Source organism: Nothobranchius furzeri, chromosome 4 (genome assembly GCF_043380555.1).
Source record: "Nothobranchius furzeri strain GRZ-AD chromosome 4, NfurGRZ-RIMD1, whole genome shotgun sequence".
Taxonomy (NCBI): Eukaryota; Metazoa; Chordata; class Actinopteri; order Cyprinodontiformes; family Nothobranchiidae; genus Nothobranchius; species Nothobranchius furzeri.
This window is the reverse complement of record NC_091744.1, coordinates 66,493,230-66,520,011: the sequence shown is the minus strand read 5'-3', so window position 1 is coordinate 66,520,011 and position 26,782 is coordinate 66,493,230. Positions and strand designations below refer to the sequence as shown.

At 42.4% G+C, this 26,782-nt stretch overlaps 1 protein-coding gene across 2 annotated transcripts; it reads right to left on the bottom strand.

The window, feature by feature from the left end:
- Positions 1-209: 209 nt before the first annotated feature.
- On the bottom strand, positions 210-26,779 carry stra6 (signaling receptor and transporter of retinol STRA6). Of its 2 annotated transcripts, XM_015964410.3 has the most exons (18): positions 26,585-26,779; positions 18,853-18,949; positions 18,048-18,114; positions 17,028-17,110; positions 15,912-16,045; positions 15,421-15,587; positions 13,280-13,405; positions 11,146-11,216; positions 10,554-10,633; positions 10,306-10,367; positions 9,908-10,070; positions 9,746-9,821; positions 8,655-8,788; positions 8,356-8,473; positions 7,966-8,067; positions 7,085-7,248; positions 5,897-6,034; positions 210-521 (listed from the first exon to the last, which is right to left on the bottom strand). In XM_015964410.3, the coding sequence occupies exons 2-18, from the start codon at positions 18,921-18,923 to the stop codon at positions 307-309; spliced, it is 1,971 nt and encodes a 656-aa protein (XP_015819896.1). In that variant the 5' UTR covers positions 18,924-18,949; positions 26,585-26,779; the 3' UTR covers positions 210-306. The 2 variants fall into 2 exon arrangements, with proteins under 2 accessions (XP_015819896.1, XP_054589008.1); XM_054733033.2 differs by lacking the exon at positions 26,585-26,779 and having other exon boundaries at positions 18,853-19,224.
- Positions 26,780-26,782: the final 3 nt, after the last annotated feature.

Sequence of the window (26,782 nt, the reverse complement as noted above, 5' to 3'; positions counted from 1 at the left end):
TAATATTTCTCTTTCTCTATATAAATAACCTCTTTTAAAGGAATTATCATTCATGGGTTTAGTTTGGAAGCTAAGGAGCATTTTCAGCACTATAGGATTAATCTAGGCAGAATCGTGTGCAGGTTTTATCTAACCCAACATAAGCACACATTCTGCTGACTTTAAGCGTCACCAGATTGTGCAGCAAAAGAAGTCTCATCACCCCAAGGAAAACAGGAAAAACTCATAGCTTTAATGCACTTTTTTTTTCAAATGCAGACACATCTTCTGCAGGATGCAACCCAAACCAAACCAGTTTCTGCAGACTCAGTTACCAGCAGCAGCTTCTGCCTCCTTTTTGCTGTCCTTGTTCTTGCGGTTGAAGCTTCCATTCAGGAAACTCTCTGCTGCCTGGAAGTGCTTCCTGGTGCCTACCAGGGAGGGGTTGTTGACCAGCGTGTAGAGGAGCTGCCAGCGCCTGCGGGCACGCTTGGCGCCTGACAGTTTGCTCTGTTTCTTCTCCTGCTGGACGAGCTGGATCCCTGAGGACATTCAGACATGATGATGATTAACCTTTTGGGAGTGAAAATAGTGGCAAGTCTCTTTTATAGGCCACTCAGGAGCAGCAATACTACAGAAAGGAGTAATAATAGAAAACAATCTTATTTTTAATCCTCTAAGCGTGATGGGAGCATGTTGGCTTGTCATTAACACTCTAAAAACCCAAACCTCTTGGGCACCATGAATATGTAACAGGCAATTAGTGTAGCTCATCTGTGTAATCAGTGGCTGAAGAAGTAATCTGTGTAAAACAATAGAGGATTCTTGATAATGCGTTGTTCTCTGGGTGTAAACAGACAACACGTGTATATTCTCAGCCGCATGTGCATTCCACAGCTCTAATCTATGTCCTTCTGTCACCGTGAGCGTGGGCGGACACCGCTCTCCTCCTGTTTGTGCTCCTCACACCTGGAGTAATTTAACAGATGCTTTGTACTCGTCTGTGCGAGTGAAATAAAACCTTTAGCAGCAGCTTCTGTGCATTTTTGGTGACAGAGGCCAAAGCTTGGTGCAATAAGGGCAGCTGATTTATTCATGGCAGATTTGATTGAGACTAGCAGCAGGACTGTAAATTATTCCACAGTGAAACTCAATTTGTTCTGGGCACATTGAATTAGAGCTGTGAAGCTCCTCATCGCATGAGCGTGCAGGACCATTTTATGATCTGATTATGTGTCATGGCGATCTGATATTGGAGAAAATTAGATCCCACCCTGAATTTGATGAGAAAATTAAGCTACCATTAATTTTAAAGTGAGATTTCTGCCGTTTAGAAGTGTGTTTCTGTGTAAGAAATAAGTCCTACTTTTTTTTAGATAGCTCCCTGAACAGCCTCTGTTCATAGAAACAGAGACCAAAAGGATGTTTCTCCATCTCCTGTATCTCCATTCAGTTTTTTCAAGTAAATGAGGTACTTGACGAGTTACCTAGGTTAGATCCTCATGGTTAGGGTTAGGTATACTTGCTGTTTAATCCCGCATTGGCGCAGGCAGCAGGCTGGGGCTTCGCTCACCTACTTGCTGCTAAATGGCACTGCGTGTAGTACTAAAGTGTTCCAATAGGGGGCGCACTAGACTAATCAGACCAGATAGAGAGCCGGGTTTGTGGGTACAACCAAAACAAACATGGTATCAATAAAAGAGCTCACCAACTGGTTAATTTGGAGATCACAACAGAAGAAAAGATGACAGCTGTACCGTAGAGGTTGTGAAAGACTGGATGCATTGTGTTAATGTCAACACAAACAACGCTTCAAGTGAACAAAATCTTAAACACACATTTGAGTCATTAAATAGCAAGTATATCACAGCCTTTAATGCTTCTACTGCGGTTGTGTCGGTGCCGACACAAAACGGCTTCCATACTTTGAACTACCGTAACACTTCCAACTGTTTATGCAATCAACGTAATTCCAACGGATTCTGAAAGCTGAGCCTCGACGCTTTCCAGTGGTATACAACACATTACGGTAATGTTACACAAGTCCCTGCCCAAGAACCAGGAAATGATCACACTTCCTCGAGGAGCGGAAGAATTGTTTTCAACGTGTATTTTCAACTTCTATCTCTTCTACTGATATAAATAATAAATATTTTCGGTAAATATCTTACTTTATGTTTGTATATAGTAATTTTAGGATATACTGAGTCATTTTTAACTTTGTTTCGCCGTGTTTGTTTTCGTTTTTTTTTTCAGCTGCGTTTTTCATGGAGGCTTATTATTATTTTATGTTAGATTTGTTTTTCTAAATAATGAAAGAAATCAGGAAATCTTCTAGAAAGAGGAAATTTCCCTCAAGATTTGTTGATGAGGAGCAAGATGTGCCTACATCGTTTTTCCATCACAAATGCAGTAAGTATCTCTGCACTAAATATTTTCTACTAAACACGTTCCAGTTTTTGTTGTCTAGTATTTCTGATAATACTATTACTATACTATTATACTACTACTGCTACTTACAGGAAAACAAAACCTCCATGGACATCTGTGGTTGAGGATTCAGGTGTGAGTGAAGAGGATTTCCCATCACAGCTGCAGTGAGTTTATTCAATTCAATTCAATTCAAAAATACTTTATTAATCCCAGAGGGAAATTAGAGCTGCGCTACCGTAATAGATCAAGAGGGTTTATATGAGGATAGAGTCAGGGGGAGGGAAAAAAGGCACTTCAGAGTTACCCTCAACAGAGAGGGCAGCTTTGCTATGCAGAAAACACCTCAGACAGAAATGCCACAGACTTCAGACATTACACAACATAAGTGTCCACTAGGTGGGGAGGTAGGGTTGGGACTCTCCTCACTTCAGTGCCTGCAGCCGCATGGAGCAATGCTCATCACCTCCGTTTGGACAGGGGAGGGAGATGATGGGTTAGAGGGCACATTGACTCCTAGATGCGGTTCCACGGCCTTCACCTGTCACAGTCCCAGCCAGGCTGGGATAGGGAGAAAGAGTTTCCATAGCGACTGCAGCATTCCACATTTCTTCTGAAGGGGGAGTTATTACTTCAGCCTCACAGGCTCCAAGGGCACCAGATTCAGATAAAAATTGTTTTGGGGACAGACAGAAATAATTTCCTCTCTGCCTTAGAGTTTTGTTGGTCTACAACCCCTCTAGATCCAATAATGGCGTAATTAATCCATCCCAATTCGTGTTGATCCGTCAACTCGATCCTTGATGGAATCCACCTTCTGTGCCAGAGCCTGAATCTCAGCCAAAGTTCCAAGCTTACAACTCGTCTCAACAATTATATGAGTTTGTGCATTCACAGCACAATGCATCCCATCCCTGAGCTCCAGGATTGAGCCAATATTCCTCAAAAGCTTGTTAATTTTCCGGTAAGTAGGTAACTGCTCAGGCCAAACAGCAGGAATCCCGACACCAAAACGACGAACATCCAAACATCTTCAGAATCCTCTACGGACATTTGAGAGAGGCATATCAGGTTCCACTGTTTCCAGGAGTCCATGATATTCCCAGCTGGCTCTGTCCCAGAGGGGCATCCGGGAGCCCCTTCTCCCGTTCTCATCGTTGAAAAATTTTTGTCAATCGCGTTGAGACCAACTGACAAGGTCCATTTTTAATAATTTCCAGTTTCCAGAAAAATGCAGAAAGTGCCGTGCACACAAGACAGGCCAAAGAGCCTTGGGATAAGGAGGTAGGGAGAGGACAAAAAGGCGTCTGTACTCTCCAAGAGCCGGAAGAAGAAATAAAAATCTACAGTTCAAATATATTTCTAGCTTTAGTTCTGTATTTTATTTTAGTCAGTTTTCATTTGACAGTATTTACTGCTTGAATGAATGTTATATAATTTGACATATTTTTAATTTTAGAGTTTCTTCTGATGAAGAATCATCCACCATCACCAGCAACAAGCAATGTCAGAGACAAGATCTTGCTGGAGATGCTCCACATCTTCTGGACTCCTGGACAACAAAGACAAACCCAGGTACTGTCGACCCATGCCACCCAGATTTATCCCCAAGAACCCCTGGCTATCAGCTTCCCCTCATGGATGAAACAGGTACACTCAGAGCAGAAAAAACCCTCCCTGGATGTGCTAAGAGTGCAAGAAAGGGTTTTGTCTGCAGCAGGACAGGAATTGCTCTGCAGAAGACCACAGCAGCTAAAAACGCCTGCACATTGACAGACAAAATCACCTGAAAGTCAGACACTGAAAGTTGTACATATTAAAAAATCAATACAAGGTTGTAATACATGTTAGGTTACATTTATGCTATTTCAGATTTTTTATTCATGTACATTTGTATTTTCTATCCATAATTTCTGAAGAAAAATCAAATCAGATTTTTGTTTTTTCTGTTATTACATTATGGCAGTACTAAAAGGGTTCAGCCGGACTGGATACTCTTGACCCTTTCTTTCTGAAAATAGCAGCACGTGTTATTACCGCACCTATTACCCATCTATTTAATCCGTCCATAAGAACTGGTGCATTTCTGCAGGACTGGAAATTTGCATCTGTTACACCACATTATAAAGGGGAGATCAATCAGACCTAAGCTGTTATAGGCCTATCTCTATCTTGCCTTGCCTCTCTAAAGTCATTGAAAAGTTAGTCAACAAACAGCTAACTCACTATCTGGAATCCAGCAGTATTATTACCCCCATGCAGTCCAGTGTCGGAGCTGTCCACGGATGTGTCTCTACAACGCTTAAAGTGCTAAATGACATCATGTGTACCACTGACAATAAGGAATATTGTGTGGCTGTGTTTGCTGACTTGTAAAAGATGCCTCTTTAAAAGGTCTGCCATCTAATTGATCAAATAATTTGCCATGGTAAATCGGGTAAGAAAAGAAACAGCACACCTCACACGGCCGAACCGCTCGTTTTGACGTATTATTTGTGGGGGTGCACACTGCTGCTCAAGCTGCCCCTGATGCAATTGGCCAAGATCTGGCCTGGCAGATTGAGACATGCACACACTCAAAACTTTTTCAATGTTTTTTGCTAATAATTTTTGCCATGTTGAATTTGATCACTTAGTAAAGAAACAGCACACTTCCCACGGCCGAGTCAGTTGTTTTGATGTAAAACGTGTGGGGTGCCTGCAGCCGTTTGAGCTGCAATGATGTCCAAACAACTCCCCTGGTAAATAGTATTGGCCCTGCTGGCAGAGCAGCCGGGCCCATAGGTTGAGCTTTGTGACCTCAGGTGTTTACCATAACTTATTAGGACATAATAATCATAACAAATGCACAGCTTACAAGTATTTTGGTGCAAAAATGAGTAGAACCTGCAGGAATATTTCGTAAAAATACAATAAATGGTGATGATTTAATTTTGAAGCTCATTATTTGGTTACTCACTTCCTACTTGGACTGAAATATCTGCATTTGTTCTTATGCAAAATATGCAAAACATTTGCCAAATACTTAAAAAACAAACAAACAAACAATAAAATAAAATAAAAACATTTTGCCTTAACTGTAGGGTTCATGTACATTTAGAGGCAGAGATGGTAACAATTGTTCTGGTTGCAGACACCAGATTTAGGCTCTATTTCTCCAAACAGAGGCTGTTCAGGATGCAACAATAAGGTAATTATTTATAAATTGCACACAAAACTCAGTTCACAATGGCTAAAATAACAATGTAAAACATAGTTGGGTTCCACTTCTTCCTGGATCGTTCCTTATTATAAAATGTTCACGTCTAACAAATGCTGGGTTGCCATGACAGCTAATTCCTCAAAACTATGAGGCTTAATTAATGTTCAAATACATAAAATGAGCTCTGACTGTGTGTAATTAGCAATTAAAATAAATGTTAATTTATGCATAATGTTCCCTCTGAATCAACTGTTTATAGTGTGGAATGGATTTCGTGCTACAGACCCTCTTCAGCGTCCCGTGACCTCTGTGCAGCTTTGCTTTCCTGGCCTGCAGACTGTAGCAGCATCCCACAGAAGGCTTTCATCACAGGATGAGACTGGCTCACCTCAATCTTCAGATAATGAGCATAGCAGCGGTAGGCTGGAGACAAACACAGACAGGGGGTCTCTCTCTGACAGGGCAAAAGCAATAAAACACGTCGCACTGCACCCCACAGTGGCTTTGAGGCAATCACACATAATGACTGTACAATCACCTCTCTCTTTTTTTTTCTGCCACCTGCTTTTCCGGACACCAGATGTCTTAATTCTGCAGCCTTTTCAGGAATCGGTGTGCAATTAGTGTCCCTGCACTAGAATACAGATATCGTACCAGCTGCAGTAAGTAGGCAGAGCATTAGTGTGGCTAGGATGACAATATTTAGCTTTTAACTGGGATAACAAGTCCCAGTTTTCTATGCAAAAGCTGTCCCTGAATAAGCATGAAAGCTTGCTGCTAGTTCTCATTAAAATCATTCATCTGTGAACACAACAAAAAAAAACACAAACATGTGCATCAGAGTCAGGATTGAGCTACAGAGTTACTTTTGATGCTTGTTTATTTTTAATATAATGATCACAAGTAAGGTTTTTGTTGCTGCCAAACCCACTTAACTCAACTCAGCCTTTGTTTATAAAGCACCTTACAGGCAGGAGCGCGCCACCAAGGTGCTGTGCATCATAGAATAAAACAGATGAAACCAACAAGTTCAGACGACAAGATAAGAGCATGTAAGACATCAACAATGGCTAACCCACAGACCGTAAAAGCTACAGAGAACGCCCTATCACCTCTTGACTTCAGCCGAGCCGTTGGAACCACAAGCAGCAGCTGATTCTTGGAACTCCGTCAAATAGGCAGGGACCAAACCATTCACTTAAACACCATTAAAATAAGTTTAAAATTAATTCTGAAATTGACAGGTAACCAATGGAGAGCAGCCAAGATTGGTGTCACCTGCTCATACTTTCTTTTGCCATCCAAGAATCTTGCTGCAGCATTCTGGACAAGCTGCAGTCGAGCTACGGTACCCTTACTCACACCAAATAAGACAGAGTTGCAGTGGTCGAGGCGCGGCGTAATAAAAGCACGAACGACAGTCTCAAGCTTTTATTAATCAGAAGGGTTGGTTCGCTAAGTCTGGTGACTCACCTGGGTCAAAAGCTTCCACATTACGATTAAGGAGACTGATATCCAAACGCCCCATGTGGACAATGTTGAACAGAGCTGTGATGATCAGACGCCACAGAGCCAACAGAACCCCGATCAGAACATTGACAGGAAACAGCAGGTAAGTCAGCAGGAACAGATTACCTCTGAAACACAAAACATTTAGGATGTAAACACTCAGATTTGATGCAGACTAAGGATTAGGGTTACGGTTAGAGTTAGGGTCATAACATAGATGTAGATGCTGTGGTCCTGATGCCTTTAATGAGCTAAGACCTCCAACAGAGACTGGACTGGACGTCAAGGTCTTCAACCAGAAAAAGGTGGATCTCCCCCTCCAGGCTGAATGACTCACTGCCCCAGTAAGGTATTATTTTGCTCAGAAGCAATGGTAGGATGGAGACGAGATGGATCAGGTCAGCATTGACAGGGATGCTGATCAGATCCATATGATGAAGAGATCAATGTTCCAACCTCCAACTGCAAGATTCTGGTCATGAATGAAAGAACAAGACTGTGATTACAAGTAGTCCAAGCTCAGAGTAGAGCCACTGCTTCTCTGTATCAAAAATAACCATTTGAACATTTGGTGAGAAGTCCCTCTGGACAACTTCTAAAGGAGGTGTTTCAAACATGTCCCACCATGGAGAGACTTTGGGACAATCCCAGGCTTTACTGGAAACATCATATCCCACTGCTGACCAGGAAACTCCTCAGAGTTCCTTTACAGGAGTCAGAGGGGAGATTTACAACCTTTTAGTGCATCAGAAACCATTCTCATGGTCTGGTCATCGGTGACCCTGGAGCTTGAGTGCCGACGGATGAAAGTAGGTAGAACGTGTGCATTGTTTAAAGGAACTCACCTGTTGTTTAAGTCATGGGTGCCAGCTGTTTTCTTGATGAAGCAAAACCTGGCAGTGATGTGCTGAAACAACACAGCCAGGAGGATCATCAGCCAGAAGGGCCTAAAGGAGCAAAAAGCAAATAAATACGTCAAAATCAACAATTTCCTGTTGTTATACAAGGAAAAAGGTCAGACAGGAAACATGAAACCAGTTTGTAGCTGACACGAAGTTTTGCAAATCAGATTTATTTCTACGAATTTGGACATTTAATGTGTTGTTGACAGAAAAATCCTTGAAACGTCAACAGAGCCAAATAAAAAATATGTAGTAAACTCTCACTAATCTACATTTCAAGTGAGAGTTTTACAGGACAGAAATGCAACAGTGAAGCGTTACGGTTACGCTTACCACATGCTCCAGAGGATGTGGAAGACAATCAGATTCTGCCTCTGCAAGATGGGGATGATTACGAGGAAGACAGTGATCAGAAGGCAGAGGAAGAACACGAACGTCTGGATGATCATTCCTGCAAGGCAAAGATCACAGCTTCAACAGTTTAACCTTTTATTTCAACACACTCCGTTTCTTCTAGAAGCAGACAGTCTGCTCTTTGGTGCAATCTGTTTGAGTGGAGTCGTTTATGATGGCAGCAGCACATAAAAAGGTGAAATGGCTACTTTTCCTTTACTGTTGAATTGTTTTTGTACCGATACAGATGTGAGCTGCTGTGAAACTGGTGTATCCCATCCAGCAGACCAGCGCCGGCCTGGACGCTCTCAGGCTCCGCTGGCAGTTATAAACATTAAAAATGTCTCCTCGGTAAAGCCCCTTCAGATTTGACCTAAACAGGACAAAATAAAGTCAAAATAAACAGTTTTGCTGCTAAACATTGAAACTGATAGTAAACTGGCTTATTTAGGGGAATTCAGTATGCAAATCAAATTAATTTGCAAACCCCCTTTTTAATACAGCGTTCTTTATGCAAACAAATTGTTTCTAATCTTAACAGATTATTTTAATTGTAGCACTGATAAGAGTGTAATGTTAAGGCATCATTAAAACCCTGAAATTATTGTTTATATGTCACGCTGCGAGCGCAGGAGGATTGGACCTAAGATGCAGATCACCACACAACTCAAGGCAGGAGAGGTTGTATTAAATAAAAAATCCTTTTATTATGATGATGAAAAACAGACAAACAAAAGCTGCAGGACTCTCAGCCAAAAAGACAAAAACAAAAGCTCACTCATGAGCCAGAATCTATAGTTCTCTAGAGGACAAAGCAACGCTGACACAAGACAATGGGCCGACAAAGACAGGGTTATATACACAGGGCTGGGTGATAGGAGACGAGCAGCAGGTGCGTGGGGAATTGGGCACAGGTGAAACTAATGAACTGAGGGAAGAAGCAGAAATAAGCAGTGGAGAAAACCACATCACCAAAGCTACTAAAATGACCTGAACTTTAAACACTGTAGAAACAAAGACACCAGGAAAACTAATAAGTAAACAAATGATCTGAAGTGGGGAAGGGAACACACACACTGAAGGAGACTAAAGAACTGAAATCATAAAACTATAGAAAACTACAGTGGAGAGACCAGAAGAACATGAGGAAAACCTGGAGAGAGCTGGGGAACAAAAAGGGCCGGGGACTACAAGGACACAGAACCTGAGGGGACACCTGGAGGGGGCTGGGGACCACGGGGACACAGAACATGACATTATAAACTAGAATGCATAGTAAAGTTACAATAATTAGACACTGTGGAAAGAAAACAGGAAAGAACAGACTTACCGATGAAGGACCATGGAGTGCATGAGCAGAACTAAGTTAACCAGACTAGACAGAGTCATCGCTGAGATGTAGCACACTGCAGGGAGATCAGCACACGATGGATTCAGAGAGTTTGCAGCTGCTAAAACCTCTGGTTCATCTAAAACATCTGGTTGTACTCACCTTCCACACACCACATGTAATAAACCACAATCCTCACAACCTCCCGTTTGTCTGGAGACAAAATAATCTGGAAACCGGCTAAAACATTTGCTATATCCTCATCGACTCCGTACCGGGCGGTCTGGATGGTTGGCACCACTAATGAAATCAACACTAGACCCATCTGAGAAAAAAGAAACTTAATTTATTACACAAACTCTGCTAGACTTTAGCAGCAATAGTCCAACCACTTTTGTTTGACTGCGGTCAAAAATGTAATAAACAGCTTTTTTTCATTGTGATCAGAAAAAATAGCTGATTTACTCATAATTGTAGATTTAAAAGCCCTTATATATTTCATTATTGTTCTTATATTATTCACTGGTTGGTGGCGGCAGTATGATAAATATGATAGTTACCTGATACAGGGTTATAAACGATACAACACATGAGATCGCCAACTTCAAAGGGAAACGAAAAGCTGTTGGAAATGAAAAAAGATCAATGAAGACAAAAGTAAATCTTGTGTTTACATGGCGAAAAACCACAGTACAACTTTTAATCAAAAATCAAGTCAAATTTCATGAGTTTTTCCCCTACTTTATATTTACGTACTGTTTACCATCTTTACTTAAATTATTTGTTTTGGATTAAAAACCATATGTACCATCTTCTGGTGTGTAAACGTACGACTTCACAGCATCACGTACTCTCTGACTGAGTTTCGGTTTGTCTGCACTCGATGTGCTAAAGGTTAAAAATAAAAGAGTTAGACAAACAGACCAATCTCTAATTTCCTTTTCATTGTGAAAGTTGTTTAAAAAGCAGACAGTTATGATCCAGCTGAACTATTACTTTGGAGACATACAACCTCCTCCACAGCACCGAGACAGCCCTGATTAAGGTGTTAAATGATATTTGTGTCAGTACAGATTCAGGCTAATCATCTGTTCTGATGATGCATGATGTCAGTCGCTTTTGTTACAGTGGACCACAACATCCTTCTTGATAGGCTCATAACCTGGAGGGGACTTTCAGGCACAGTCCATAGTTGGTTCCAATCAGATCTTAAAGACAGGGGTTATGTTGTCTCTATTGGTGATCACAAATCAAAGCTGATCACCACGACATGTGGGGTACCACAAGGCTCAATTCTTAGACCACTGCTCTTCAATCTCTACATGCTCCCTCTGGGGGACTCAACTATGTGGGAACAGAATTATAACAAACAAAAATATAAAGTAATAATTCTCCTTTACCTGATGTTTCTGGATTTCTTCTCACTGAGCATTTTCTTCACATAGTCTCCATAGTAGCTGCTGTTGAGATCCTAAAACAAACACGTAGGAATTTAAACTCAATTAAGACAAAACAAACATGATTTTCAACGAAATTCACATGAAAAATACCCACAAGAAAAAAAACAACAACAATAACAACAACAACAGGGCTTTCTTTCATTTGAGGTTATACTGGGAATAGTAATAATAAAATACACACACATTCATAATTTATTCAACCATCCTCATATTATTTGGAAGTTTTTCCTTTGGTTAGTAGCTGTGTTTTTCCCCAGTTCAATGAGATATAGCGACTAATCCGACAAGTGGCTCACCGTAAAGGGTTAGACATCTGGTTTTTAGACCATTTACGCTACAGTTGTTTCAAAGCTGTTGGTTAAATTGCAAGTGTAACATGTGTTGCTCTGATCATTCAACATGGTGTCAAAAAACATCTTAATGCAGGTGAAAAAGATTTGTTTTATTCTGCATAATCCAACAAAAAATGAGATCTGGGTAGATTCAAAGAAAAAATGGATCATGCAGGCAAGTTTAGAAATATGCAAATGTGTGGGTATCTGCTGGGAACTTCAGTAGTGAATGATCACAGAATCGCCTCTGAAATAGGAATAAAACTCTTCACGGCATCTAACAAAGTAAGAAAACCTCTCCAGGAGGTAGCTTGGCAAGAAAACTTCACAGTAAAAGTCAAGAATGAAAAGAACCAATGAGATATTGCCTGAAACCAACTTTTAAAACTGCCAAACTTTTTCTGAAATAACATTTTTCATGTAGGAAAGACACTGGATCTCTGCTGAAATGTAGTCAAATGCTCCAACTCCAAATCAAAAGTGTTTCTCAAAAGTCAGAAAAACAACCCTGGAGGTTTAAAGGTAAAGAGGTTCAATATTCTGAGTCAGTCACATGATAAAGAAGCAGACTGAGTTGCATGTGACCTCAGAGAGAAAAATACAGAACAACACACAAACAAACCTGAGGTCAGCCAGAGTAAAAGTCAGACAGAGCAGCTGAAAGGAAGAATGTCATTTAGAGGTGATTTCAATGTGTTACAGTTACCTCCTGCATCAAATGATTGTTTTAAAATTCAAGCTCTAGAGAATGAAAAGGCAAGTTTAATTACAAACTTTAAAGGGAACACATTGTGATGTTTTATAATTGTTTTATGGTCAAATTATAACATGTTTATGCAGTTTTATTCTTGAAATTTTTAGTACCTTCCATAATGAGCTGTTTCCAGGCTCTTTCCCTTAAAGAAATTTGGAGTTGCATTTTTCTTATTTGTGACATCACAAACGGGCACCTTTAGAAACGGTTTGTTTTAGGCATATGATTCCTGAAACCAAACACTGACAAAATATGGATGGATAGTTTTTGTTCTAATTTGGAGTCTTTATAGAGGCAGTGGAGACCCACAGGGCAGCACAAAAGGGTGCAAAAGGTTAGTTTTTCACAATGTGTCCCCTTTAATATAACTGGTTGAATGAGATTGTCCTAAAAAAAAAACTCAGAGCTTTTAATTAATTTATGATTTTTGCTGTTATTTAGGTCATGAAAAAATATACTTTTGTTAAGTTTGTGTGAATGTTTTGAAAGAAATATTCTTATAATGCGGCTAAATGTGTTGTTTTTTTCTGCAAGAAGTTGGTGGAAAAGAAGGAGAGGGAGACGTGGAATTCCAGCAATGACCTCAACCCTCACGCCAAGATTAGCATAAAATAAAAACGGCATTGTGTCTCTTCCTGCAAGAAAAAAACAAGGTAACCTTTTCATAATCTGCTCAATAGCATATCGTAAACCAATTACATCAAATCTTCTTAAAATGATTGTGCCACTGGTGTGCGGTGTGGGTTTTACATTTTCCATTAGCCCAGACTGAATGAACACGGTAAGCTCTGTGATTAGCAGGCTGCTTAAAGAGGCTCCTCACGTGCACAGAATCTGAGAAAATGTGCATCTTTAGTACTTTTCTATACCTCCATTTACATAAGCATACCCATTTATTCTGGAAACATAAGCAGACTAAATAATTACAGCTGTCTAGTCAATGTGAAGAAGACTCATGCGAGGAATCTGCTCTCAGACTGACCCTTACCTCTGTAGCGTCGGCCGTTTCAGAGCTCTTGAAGCCCTTGAAAAGAAGCAGGGGATACTGGAAGCTAAGGAATGCCAAACAAGCAATCTGAGGCAGGCTGGAAAACAGGGAATAGTATTTGTGTATCTGAAAGAGAGTAAAAAGAAACCTAAAGCCACACAGCAACATGTTCTGGGAGTTTTTAATTAAAAAAACACAAAAACTATATTTACTCTTTTAAATATGTTCTATTGTTAGTTATGCTGAGTGAGTTCAAATGCTTCAGGTTTTTACCACCATTAATATGAATGGACAGCCATTACACAATAAGTAGAGTGTGTCTCAGTTTAACTGACTCAAACTGGAGCCTCTCACTGAAACTAAAAGACAGGAACTCATTATCTTTTCACTTTGTACCATTCATAGAAAGAACAACAAAATAATAATAACTTGGAATAAACTCTGGAACTGCGTAATACACAAAGCCCTAAATGTGCACTGTAAGGAGTAAAATGTAGAATTTTACTTCACCAAGGTAAGTCAGCTGGTTCCATTATTTGCCTTAATGTTAAGAGTAATGCACATTTCCTTCTAACATAACATTGTATAACAATTTATTTTAGTCTTTACTTTTTATTTACAAATGTTTAATCAGTAAAATTGCAGTAGTGTCTAGTAGGAGTGAATGCCTGGGGTGGGGGAGATTTACCGGTGCACCATTTCTAGGAACTAGTAGTGACCCAACTTATAACTGAGCTTCAGACAGCAGGTGTTGGAGTCTGATTTCCGGATATTTGGATATCTTGCCCTGGATTGTATAACAGCAATGCAACTATCGCTGACTTGCTACGTTGATGTTTTATTTCATCCACACAAATAACACAAGCTTGGAGGAGCTCCTGCCATGTGGTGAAGGTGCTAATGCTAACAGTTAGCTTCTACAAGCTGAGGCGTTCTCTGCTGTTTCCTGTATGAGCAACAGCCTTCCCTGTCATGAGTTAAGATGGGTGAGTCCATGAATGTTAAGTGACAGTGTGACATAGATCTGTCAGGATTTTCAAACCCTAGTGTTTTGGGCACCAGCCTGGCCACTTTGGACGCAGGAGCCAGGATCACCCAGCCCTGGAGATCAGTCCGACACCGCCCCTCCTTCTCCTCTCTTCCAGGCTGCTGAGGAGCACAGCTGATCTGAATCCCTCTGATGACCCACACCTGATTAAAAGTCTGTGCCTTCAGCGGTCTGGGAGGCAGCAGTGCAGGGGTTCTGCTGACCTCCAGGCCTCAAGTTGTTTTAAACCCCTTCGTTTAGATGAGTTTTAACTTTCATAGTTTTAACTCTGCGTGATCCATAGGGATCTTTGGTTTATGTCAACTTAGTTGACTCCGTTTTAAGGTTAACTCTGTTTTGATTTTATGACTTATATCAACCTTGTTGAACCTTCAGTTCAGTGAAACTTTTAACAAAGTTTTAATCAGGTGTTTCATATGGTAAGTTGTCTTTTAACTGTTAACCTTCCTGAGAATGTTTTGTCTTGCAGTATTCTTATAATGCTCTCGATCTGTTCGCTCGCTTGTTTTAAAATCTTTTATGGCAATTAAACCCATTTTAATCCACTGTCATGTGTCTTATGTTACCCCCTCCTCCACATGTTAACAGCACATGTCGGAGTTGTAACATCTAGAGTTTCACCCTCAATTTTCTATCAGAAGCTAATGCAGGAGATGGGAGTAGGAGACTATTTTCATGCTCAGCCTGCATGAAAAACTCGCAGTGACCAATTATAATCAGAAATTTAATTAAAAAAATAATCAGTTTTTAGTGTCCCACATCATTAAACAACCAATTTTATTGGAACCAGTTGACATAATTTGATCCTGAATAGATCTTTAATGCTCAACACTAATTTTTTTCAAATTCTGTTTCATACGTTCACCACAGACCAGCCTTGTTTGGTTCTCAATGGGTTTCTAGATCAGAACAAAGCTTCCTTTGTCTTTGAAATAATCCCTGAAACTCTGACGGATAGACCATATGACGTGTCTGACTGTAGGAGTACTAAACACAAACTTAAACTGTCTGTTTCTCTTTCCCACTGTTGAATAATGAACAAACTGGAGCTAATTTGGGTTCATTTACTGAACTTAAAGCAGATTTTACTCACCAGTGGGGTTTTGGGGCAGTCTATTTTCTGCCACACCAAAACACCAAAGTGTGTCCACGATAAAAGGCTGCCCAGGACGTAGCCAACTTTATTATGTAAAGTGCCACATGCCAGGAGAGGGTAGTACAGAGCGGGGTAGTAGAACACTCCCAGAATCACCCAGTTCTCTGCAAACACAGCAGGAGTGTGTGAACATTTTCTCTTTTATCTTCCAACTTTAACGTCTTCACAAAACTATGACCGAATTGAGAACTCAAACAGTTCAGCAGCGGTTAAACTCTTAGAGGATTGTGTAAAGGAGCAGGGGCCGACTCCTCTTGAGCAATTTCAGACACAAAGCTGCTCAAGGGCCTGAGTCGAAAATAGAAACTGCAACACCACAATCCCATTATACAAAACATTTATTTAACAGCTTTGTTTCTAGAGATCATTTACAGTCTGTGTAAAGACAAGAGAGGACAGAAGATGCTAGTGGTGGAGGATGAGCTCACGTTTGTTCTTGGCATCTGTGGTAAAGGGGAGGGGATTCGGCGATACCAGCAGGCCCCACAGTTTGCACAGCAGCACCCCGAACACAGCCACCGCTAGGCCTTTGTGCTGCGTCTGGTCCAGGAAGTTAACCGGACTGTGAGGCAAAACAGTAGCAGCACATGTTACAAATCTCACAATGGAATGAGACACTTTCTGATCAAATAGAAGAATGTAAAACTTAGTTGTTTTTAGACTTAACAGATAAACAGTTTTTGTGCAGAGGTAAAATTCACGAAGTGCTTTGATACAAAACTGAACTCAAATAATAATAATAATTTTATGTTCAGATGTGATTGACATGCTAACAACTAGTCTGAGCAAGTGCACTATTTCTTGGACCTAAAAGTTGCCCAAATCACAGCTGAGCTTCAGGCAGCAGGTTTTGGGGTCTTACTTCCTGATGTTTGAACATCTCACCACGGATTAGATAACAGCGACGCAACTCTACCACTGACTTGCAATGTTGATGTTTTATCTCAACAATTAACAAAAGCCTGCAGGAGTTCTGCTGTGTGGTAGAGTTGCTAATGCTAATGGTTAGCCTAAACTAGCTGAGACGTTCTCTGCTGATTCGCGAGCGTTAAAACAACAACAGCCGTCACGAGTCAGGATGGGTGAAGGCTAAATGTTCAGTGACAGTGTGATGTAGATCTGTGAGACTTTTCTAATCCTAGAGTGTCACCATCTATTTTCTATCAGAAGCTAATGCAGGAGATTAGTGTAGGAGACTATTTTCATGTTCACCCTGCATGACAACTCAGAGTGACTGATTAAAGCCAGAAAATAATTTTAAAATGTTTTTTTTTCCAGTCTTCCACACCTTTAACTAAAGTGGCTCCAAGCTAAAAATAATGTCAACGTTGACGTCTCCACCTGATTTATGATCTGACAACTAAGCAAATAAGCACTGCAGGCATCTTGATTGTTGGGTTTTCACCTCTAAAGCCAAATGGTCACCGTGAATGGTTTTGGGTAAACTCACAAAAATATTAAACGTCTTACTCCAACTATAAGCTTGTTTTGGTAACCAGTTGTGTGAATTCCTGGCAGTTTCTGTAATGAAGAAGGAGTCTTACCTGAGTAAACCTGGAAGCCCTTTCTGTTTATCGCCCGCCTTCGTGCGTCTGGCTAAGATGGCGAGGATCAGCATGATGACCAGCTAGAGGAACAGAGCACATCTCTGTTATTCTCAGCGACAGAGCCGCCATGCAGCTGTGGTTTTAAACAGGTTTACCCTAAAAAGTGTCACAGAACAAAAGGCTGAACCCCAGTCTCATTACTGCTCCCCATGGATGCTGTCTGAATGCCATTAGTCAGGATCACCAACCAGGGAGGGGTCATTGACCTGTTGTGACCTGTGACATGTTTAAGAAACGCGGGGCTGGGAAGAAAAGCTTTGCTTTTCAAAATAGGCAATCAAGATTTTCTCTATTTAAGTCATGTTGGAGGGAAAATTCCTGTTAATCCTTGTTGAATGACTTAATTACTATACCTTTGTTTTGCACTTCGTTCAGTTTGCATGGTTTGGATGGAAAACTATGACAAAGCTGCACAAAGTATTAAAAGTGGGTCAAAACCTGACTGATGAAGACTTGAAGAAACTCAAATCACAACATTTTCCCAGCAGATCATCAATCTATAAACCCTTAAATCTACAATCAGATGTAAATTGCAGTTACTCTGCTAGCAGCTGCTTCCAGTACGTCTGGTTGCAAAAAACCATAAGATTCTATGTAAACAACTAAGGAATTACCTAAAAAATGCAAATGTCAACAATTCTGTTTCACCAAACTGAGGCCATTCAGAAAGTTATCTACTGTTTATATCCTTTTCTGTTAAAACCCACTTCTGATCATCTGAACCATTGCTTTATTAAGTAAGTCATAATAAATATACAAAACTCTACTTTTTGGGGATCATACCAAAATAGTATGTTCATTGAGTTTTTCAGATGTTCGAAAAAGAGATGTAGAATAAATGTGTCAAAACACAACGTAAAGCCAGAGTTTTGGAAAAGGGAACAGGAACAACTTGCAAAAGGAAAACAGTCTGATATGAGTGATCTAATAAGTGACTGTGCACCATGAATGACTCACAGATATTGCAGTGATGCTGATGTGATAAAGCATGTCATCAGCAGTCGGGTCACATGATGGGATTTTTCTAAATGAAGGGAGAAAAGAAATGCACGTTAATACAAAGTTCCTAAGCCTGACCTTCAGAGCACCTCTTTAAACTTTTCACATGTCAATGTCAGGATCAATCCTGACTGGAAACTTTAAGGCTGAAATCCCAGAACAGAACAGGGATTTGGATTTAAAAGGATTGGCATCAGCGTGACACAAGAAAACAACAAAGGCCTTACGGCTGTGTGCAACAGAGGAGCAGGAACGCCTGATCACGAGAGGAATAGTTATAAAATGATTGTTTACGACAGCGTTGTATCTTTATAAGGATGTTTGTGAGTTTTAAACCAGGCATAGAGGTGGGACACCTTCATTAATAAAACAGGTCCATGTTTAGACTCTAATATGGATCAAATCTAGCCACAGTAAATGTGTAAGGTGGCCTCATTACATGGAGGCTTTTGACAAACGGTTGTAAAATGATTTAAATGGTGAAACCAGGTAGTTTTCTTTGCAACATGCTGTCCAAGCACTTGAAGGTGACATAGCATCAACATGACAACAAACATCTGAGACAGAATCACACTCTGACGCCAGCCTTGTAGAAGTGTGCCATGTGTCACCTAATATCTCAGTGAGAGGTGGATCTCTGAGCAAAACGCACACAAAAGATTCAAGAGCGGCTACGAAACAATACAGACTGCTGTTGCACTTTAAAGTTGCACCACTTTCTGACCTAAAAGTAAGGAAAACATGAAAATAATAATAAACTTACTCTGGTTGATTTATAGAAGGCAGCGGATCCAGGTCTGGGTACTCGTAGTCCATTATAGCATCCTTTTCCATTGTGCCTTCTCTTTTCCAAAGGGATCCTGTTACAGAGAAGCAGGGATGTTATCCCAAGTCTCTACGTGTTTGCCCTGCCTCAAGGGGGGAAAGTGTCTCCCAAGTCCCTCGTTAGACAGTGCTGCTGCTGGAGACGCGTCCTTGTTTCTCCTGTGTTTGGTCTACCCTGGCTCACACTCTGCTACCCTCCCTCACAGCCTGCTTTCAGGTGCCCCTGGTCCTGCCGTGGTGCTGAGTATAAAGTGACACATCCCAGCTACCGGGTGCTGCCTCCACCCTGCTTCAGGCCCCGTTTCAGCTTAGGGTTACCACACCAGGAGCCTAAAGAGAAAAGACGGAGAGGAGGGGGGGGGGGGGGGGGGGGGGGGAACGAAGAGTTTTTTGGGAAGGCCACCTGCAGCTTGCAGGGATTACACATACTTTTTGAAGTTCTGGATCTGCTGGTTGAGGTGGGGTCAGGTGTGCAGGGTTTTCAACTCCACATATGTTTGTGTGAGTCGCTGCGAGCAATGAACCCATCTTATCAGAACTATCAGAGCTCCACGCCGATAACAGGGAAATACTTGTTCCCTCCTGCCATGAGTCTGATGTATTCACAAAAGGTTATCAAACTAAATCCAGATGATCCACAGCAGCATGGAGCGTAACACACCAGGAGGGGAATCACCCATTCAGCACGGCAAGTCGGAAAGACTTCCATATCAGGATAAACCCCTCTACTCTGGGCTTGATAGGGATCAAGGAAAGGCCCAAACACATCAGTACTGTAAAAGCACACATGTCCAAATGCTGCTGTTAAAAATGGAGTCCAAGCAGAAGAGAAGATCTGCCAATTTTATAAGAGCGTACATGAAACCACGTGTGAATAAAAATGGCTTTATCTGAAGCCATCATCAGTTTGGTTTGTTAGTAAATATATTGAACTTCTCGCCAGGAATGTTACAGCGTCACAGGCGATGCCGCTCCTCAGAAGGTCATAATGGCAGAATTACTAATTCATCAAATATCATAGAATATGATGACAAAATGTCATAATCTCAGTCTCCAGGGTAGATAATTTGTCAATAATTTATTTTTCAGTGCAAACATACCAATGACCCGCTGCTTCCAGCTTGCTGTTTCACAACTTTGCCTCAGAAAGCTGTGAAGTCAGATGTAAATCTTGTTGCTTTTCAAATTGAAACGGAAACTTAAAGGAGTGGAACACTCGATACATGTACAGTAGTCCGTAGTAGGAATGAATGCCTTTGAAGTAATTTTCAGAGGGAAAAGGTTTATAAAGGTGCACCATTTCTAGGAACTGGAAGTGACCCACATCCCAGCTGAGCCTGAGTCTTGCTTCCTAATTGGACATCTTGCCTTGGACTGGATAACAGCAACACGACTCTACCACTGACTTGTAACACTGATGTTTCATCTTCACAAATAGCACAAGCCTGGAGAAATTCTGCCATGTGATGAAGTTGCTAATGCTAACGGTTAGCTTCTCCTAGTCAAGACATCCTCTGCTGTTTCCTGTTGCAAGCCAAGATAGCCAGGATAGGTGTAGGAGACTATTTTCATGTTCGGCCTGCATGAAAAACTTAGAGTGATCGATTATAATCAGAGGTAATCATTTAAAATGGGCGTTTCAGTGAGCCACACCTTTAAATAGCCAATTACTTAGATGCCTAAACCCAGTTTCCCAATCTTAGAACCTTATCCCTCATGGTATTAGCAAAAAATCTACTGAAATGTTGTTTTTCAGAATTAAAGTATTTTTTTAAACTTTTATTTGGGGAGGGATAAGAACTTTTAAATTCTCATTGTGTGTTTCTGTCATTTTTATATTTTATTTGACGTTGCTGTTTTTCTTCCAAGCGCTCCACAATTTTCCTAGAATTAAGTTTTTATTCATTTTGTGGAAGACAGTTTGGTCTTGGTCACCTTTGGTCTTATTTAAACTAAGTTGAACTTGTGAGTGTTAAAAAGACACACAGAGGTCAAGTGGCTCCAGTAGTTTGGTGCAACTAATTGATCAATCATGTGTAAACATGTGCAACATTGCTTGAGAAAACAAGTTGTTCCTACGTTCAAAGTTTTTGAGACTCACAACTGTAAAAGTCAACAAAGCGTCCCATTTAAGACTCATGAGAAAAGCGTGAGCTCTCAAGCAGAGTAAGCCACCGAATCAAATGTGCTCCCAAAGCAGAAGCAGCCTTGCAAATAAAGGGGTCACAGAACAATGAATGCTTTGAACGGTTACATCACATAAGGCACTTTGATTTGGTAAGACACTTAACTTGTCTCAGGTTTAGGAAGTTGACTCAAAAGGCTTTTTGTGAAAAGTCTGAGCCATGTGGATGCGAACAGAATTGAGCTACTGACTGACAAATCTATTTTTAACTATGTAAATATTCTCGCCATGCATGCAACGATGCGCTGAGCATATAGTAGCATAAAAAACTGGTGGAGTGTGAATTTTTTAATTGTCATTTTCCCTACATTTAACAAAAACATTTTAGCCTAATGTTTAAATGTAAATCAGAGAAATATTCAGAAAAATACTCAGATCTAAATGCACAAAATAAAGCTGCAATGGCAAATTTGGGTATCAAATTAGTTTAAAATGTTTTTAATGACTCTAAAAATGACAATGTGTAGTTTTTACCATTAATGTATCGAAATATCCACTAAAATGTTGTTGAAAAGTAATTAAATGTCAGTTACTTTGTAACATATAACCATAAAAATCTGGTCTAAAATACATGGGAGCAGGTCCAAGTCTCTGGGCGACGCCATGTCAGATGGCCGCCATGTTTCCTTCTACGGGAGCCCACGAGGAAAAAAGCGCATTTACTAATTTGTAACAAGTGGTTACAAAACTTTTGCCATTCATGAACGTTATCGTTTTACACATGTACCTCTTCACTCATTACCAGGGATGAAAGGGAATCTGAAGTGATTGTTATTTTTCTGGAGGTTGCACGCCCAGGAATGTTTGACCCCTATGGCCATTCATTAGTAAGGTCTTAGTCCAGCACAAAAATACTGCTTGCTTGCAATGATTTCGGTATGTACTGCCCCCTATCGCCAGGGAAAATGCACATTGTCACAACGTTCTAACATACTGTAGTATAGATATAAATAAACTGAAGAAAATTGTCTGAAAACTTCTACCAATTACACATCAGAGACCAAAAGCAATTATTAGACCATCTGGTTGTAGGTCTTGCAGAAGCAGCTCAGGGAAGATCCATGAGGGGAAGTACGCACACACAGTGTTCTGTGACCATGTGTGCGTTCAAACCTAGCTTGTTTGCAGATTCGTCATAACAGCTTTAAGAAAAATATGTCGTCGTCGTCGTCTTCCTCCGCTTATCCGGGTCCGGGTCGCGGGGGAAGCATCCCAACTAGGGAGTTCCAGACTGTCCTCTCCCCGGCCTTCTCCAACAGCTCCTCCGGCAGGACCCCATGGCGTTCCCAGACCAGATTGGAGATGTAATCTTAACAACGTGCCCTGGGTCGACCCGGGGGCCTCCTGCCAGCAGGACATGCCCGAAACACCTCCCCGGGGAGGCGTCCAGGAGGCATCCTGACCAGATGCCCAAACCACCTCAACTGGCTCCTTTCGATCTGGAGGAGCAGCGGTTCTACTCCGAGTCCCTCCTGAATGTCCGAGCTCCTCACCCTACCTCTAAGGCTGAGCCCGGCCACCCTATGGAGGAAACTAATTTCGGCCGCTTGTATCCGCGATCTCGTTCTTTCGGTCATTACCCAAAGCTCATGACCATAGGTGAGGATAGGGACGTAGATCGACTGGTAAATCGAGAGCCTGGCTTTCTGGCTCAGCTCCCTCTTCACCATGACAGATCGGCTCAATGTCCGCATCACTGCAGACGCTGAACCAATCCGCCTGTCAATCTCCCGATCCCTCCTACCCTCACTCGTGAACAAGACCCCGAGATACTTAAACTCCTCCACTTGAGGTAGGACCTCTCCCCCTACCTGGAGTTGGCAAGCCACCCTTTTCCGGTCAAGAACCATGGTCTCAGATTTGGAGGTGCTGATCCTCATCCGAGCCGCTTCACACTCAGCCGCGAACCTACCCAGAAAGAGCTGAAGTTCAGAGCTGGATGAAGCTAGGAGGACCACATCATCCGCAAAAAGCAGAGACGAGATTCTCCTGCCACCAAACTCAACACACTCCACACCACGGCTGCACCTAGAAATTCTGTCCATAAAGGTAATGAACAGAACCGGTGACAAAGGGCAGCCCCGGCGGAGTCCAACCCTCACTGGGAACAGGTCCGACTTACTACCGGCTATGCGGACCAAACTCACGCTCCTCGGGTAAAGGGACTGAATGGCCCTTAACAGAAAGCCACCCACCCCGTACTCCTGGAGCGTCCCCCACAGGGTGCCCCTGGGGACACGGTCATAAGCCTTCTCCAAATCCACAAAACACATGTGGATTGGTTGGGCAAACTCCCATGCCCCCTCCATCACCCTTGCAAGGGTATAGAGCTGGTCCACAGTTCCACGGCCAGGACGAAAACCACATTGCTCCTCCTCAATCTGAGATTCAACTATCGATCGGACCCTCCTCTCCAGTACCTTGGAGTAGACCTTTCCAGGGAGGCTGAGGAGTGTGATCCCCTATAGTTATAACGCACCCTCAGGTCACCCTTCTTAAAGATGGGGACCACCACCCCAGTCTGCCACTCCACAGGAACTGCCCCCGATGACCACGCAATGTTGCAGAGACGTGTCAACCATGACAGCCCTACAACATCCATAACCTTGAGATACCCAGGACGAACCTCATCCACCCCCGGGGCTCCGTCACTGTGTAGTTGTTTGACTACCTCAGCAACTTCCGCCCCCGAGATTGGACAGTCCATCCCCAGGTCTCCCGGCTCTGGTTCCTCTTCGGAATGCACATAGGTGGGATTGAGGAGCTCCTCAAAGTATTCCTTCCACCGTCCGACTATAGCCTCAGTTAACGTCAGCAGCTCCCCATCCCCACTGTAAACAGTGTGAGCGAGTTGCTGCCTTCCTCTCCTGAGGCGCCGGACAGTTTGCCAGAACCTTTTTGGAGCCGATCGATAGTCTTTCTCCATGGTCTCACCAAACTCCTCCCACGCCCGAGATTTTGCCTCGGTAACTGCCACTGCTGCACCCCGCTTGGCTATCCGGTACCTGTCTGCTGCCTCAGGAGACCCACAGACCAGCCACACCTTGTAGGCCTCCTTCTTCAGCCTGACAGCTCCCCGAACCTCTGGTGTCCACCAGCTGGTACGGGGGTTGCCACCACGACTGGCACCGGCCACCTTGCGACCACAGCTAGCAACAGCCGCCTCAACAATCGCAGAGTGGAATAAGGCCCACTCGGAGTCAATGTCCCCCACTGCTCTCGGGACACGGTCAAAGCTCTGCTGGAGGTGGAAGTTGAAGACCGTCTTAACAGGTTCTTCTGCCAGGCGTTCCCAGCAGACCTTCAATATGCGTTTGGGTCTGCCAGGTCTACGTGGTATCTTCCCCTGCCATCTGATCCAACTCACCACCAGGTGGTGATCAGCTGACAGCTCCGCTCCTCTCTTCACTCGGGTGTCCAAAACATACGGCCGCAGGTCAGATGATACGACTACAAAGTCTATCATCGACCTGCGACCTAGGCTGCCATGGTACCAAGTGTACCGATGGGCATCCTTATGTTCGAACATGGTGTTCGTTATGGCCAAACTGCGGCTTGCACTGAAGTCCAATAACGAAACACCACTTGAGTTCAGATCAGGCGGGCCGTTCCTCCCAGTCACACCCCTCCAGACCAAGCTGTCATTGCCCACGTGAGCATTGAAGTCCCACAGCAGGACAATGGAGTCCCCTGATGGAGCACAATCTAGCACTCGTCCCAGGGACTCCAAAAAGGGCGGGTACTCTGGACTGATATTTGGCCCATAAGCACAAACAACAGTCAGGCTCCGTTCTCCGACCCGAAGGCGCAGGGAAGCTACCCTCTCGTCCCCCGGGGTAAACCCCAACACACAGGCAGAGAGTCTAGGGGGTAACAAAAAGCCAACCCCAGCCCTCCGCCTCTCACCCGGAGCAACTCCAGCAAAAGAGAGTGTCCACCCCCTCTCAAGGACTTGGGTTCCAAAGTCAATGCTATGTGTCGAGGTGAGTCAGACTATATCTAGCCGGTACCGCTCAACCTCTGCCACAAGCTCCTGCTCCTTCCCCGCCAGCGAGGTGACGTTCCATGTCCCAAAAACCAGTTTTCTTGTCTGGGGATCGGACCGCCAAGGCTCCCGCCTTGGTCTGCCACCCAATCCACATTGCACCAGACCCTTCATGTTCCTCCTGCGGGTGGTGGGTCCACAGTTGGATGAGCCCATGTATCCAGTTCGGGCTGGGCCCGGCCGGGCCCCGTGGGCGAAAGCCCGGCCACCAGGCGCTCGCTCACGGGCCCCAACTCCAGGTCTTGCTCCAGGGTGGAACCCCGGTAACCCTCCGGGCCGGGTACTCCGACTTTTTGAATTTACTTCCATGAAAGGTCCTGTGAACCGTTCTTTGTCTCACCCTTCACCTAAGACCAATTTGTCATGGGAGACCCTACCAGGGGCACAAGGTGCCCCAGACAACATAGCTCCTAGGATCATTAGGGCACTCAAACTCCTCCACTACGATAAGGTGACGGTTCAAAGAGGAGTGAGAAGAATCCGTTAAATCAAATGTAAGTATATAACTTAACATCTAGCTTTGGTGATTTAAGTATAAATATGGCTGATTTTAGCAGATTTTTAAACTTAAATTTTAAAATAACTATTTATATAGCATGTTTCTAAATTAAAAAGCACAAAGTGCTAATGCAATGAATGATTGAATAGATGTAATAGCCTTTCAAAATAAAAGCACGGTTTGAAACTAATATTTATGTTCACATATTTTGATTTCATTTAAAATATTTTTCATGTAATTTGAATCAAAATCTGATAAAATATAGTTTTTATTATTGTTTTGTAGTACGGTACTTTATGATCCAGCCCCCCATTAGAAAAAACAAACCAGTTACATAAAATTCAGTTCAGTCAAAATGGAGCTGCATTTTCTGACCAGTGTATATCTGGGATCAGTTTGAGTCCATTAGTACTGATTTTGTGTAAAATTAAACATTAAATTCATGATTTAATGATTTATTTTGAAAGATTTCTAGCTTTGATATGCTATTTCTCACTGCAGCGCATGCTTGTCTCAATTTGGGTGAATTTCCAGAACCGGCTCAGTTTCAAACAGACATCAGGGACAAATTTCCAGCCTTTGATGTGAAGCTTTCTCTCCTGAACAAAGACTCTCTGAGCCAGACAGGTGACTGACTCACCTGCGGTGCTCTTTGCTTTGTGATTGCTGTAACTTTTCAATGACGGTGATGTGATACTTCCGCTGACTGACACAGATAATATTAAATCTGCTTGGTAGATGAATGCACTGTGATCTACAGAGGTGGAAGGGTTACTCAAATGTGTGAAAATTTAAAGTCAAAGATAACACTGATTTTTATCAAGCACTCATGTAATTACATTTCTGAAAACTGCATTCATCACCTGATTGCACTTTTGCTTTACTTTCCTAAACGCACCACCTCAACTGAGCTGAGATCGAATTGAATACATGGACTTTACCTGGTCTTGTAAATCCTGATGTCAGTCACTCGGTCTTGAGCTCTTCATATAAAGTCTTCATGTATTTTTTTATTTTATGTTATTTTTTACCTAACGGACTCTTAGGTGAAGTTTTACATGAACTACAATCTCAAGGGCTATTCCACTTGTTTTCCTTAGGACTCCCCATGCAGAGCACATGTGGGACTTTGATCGGCT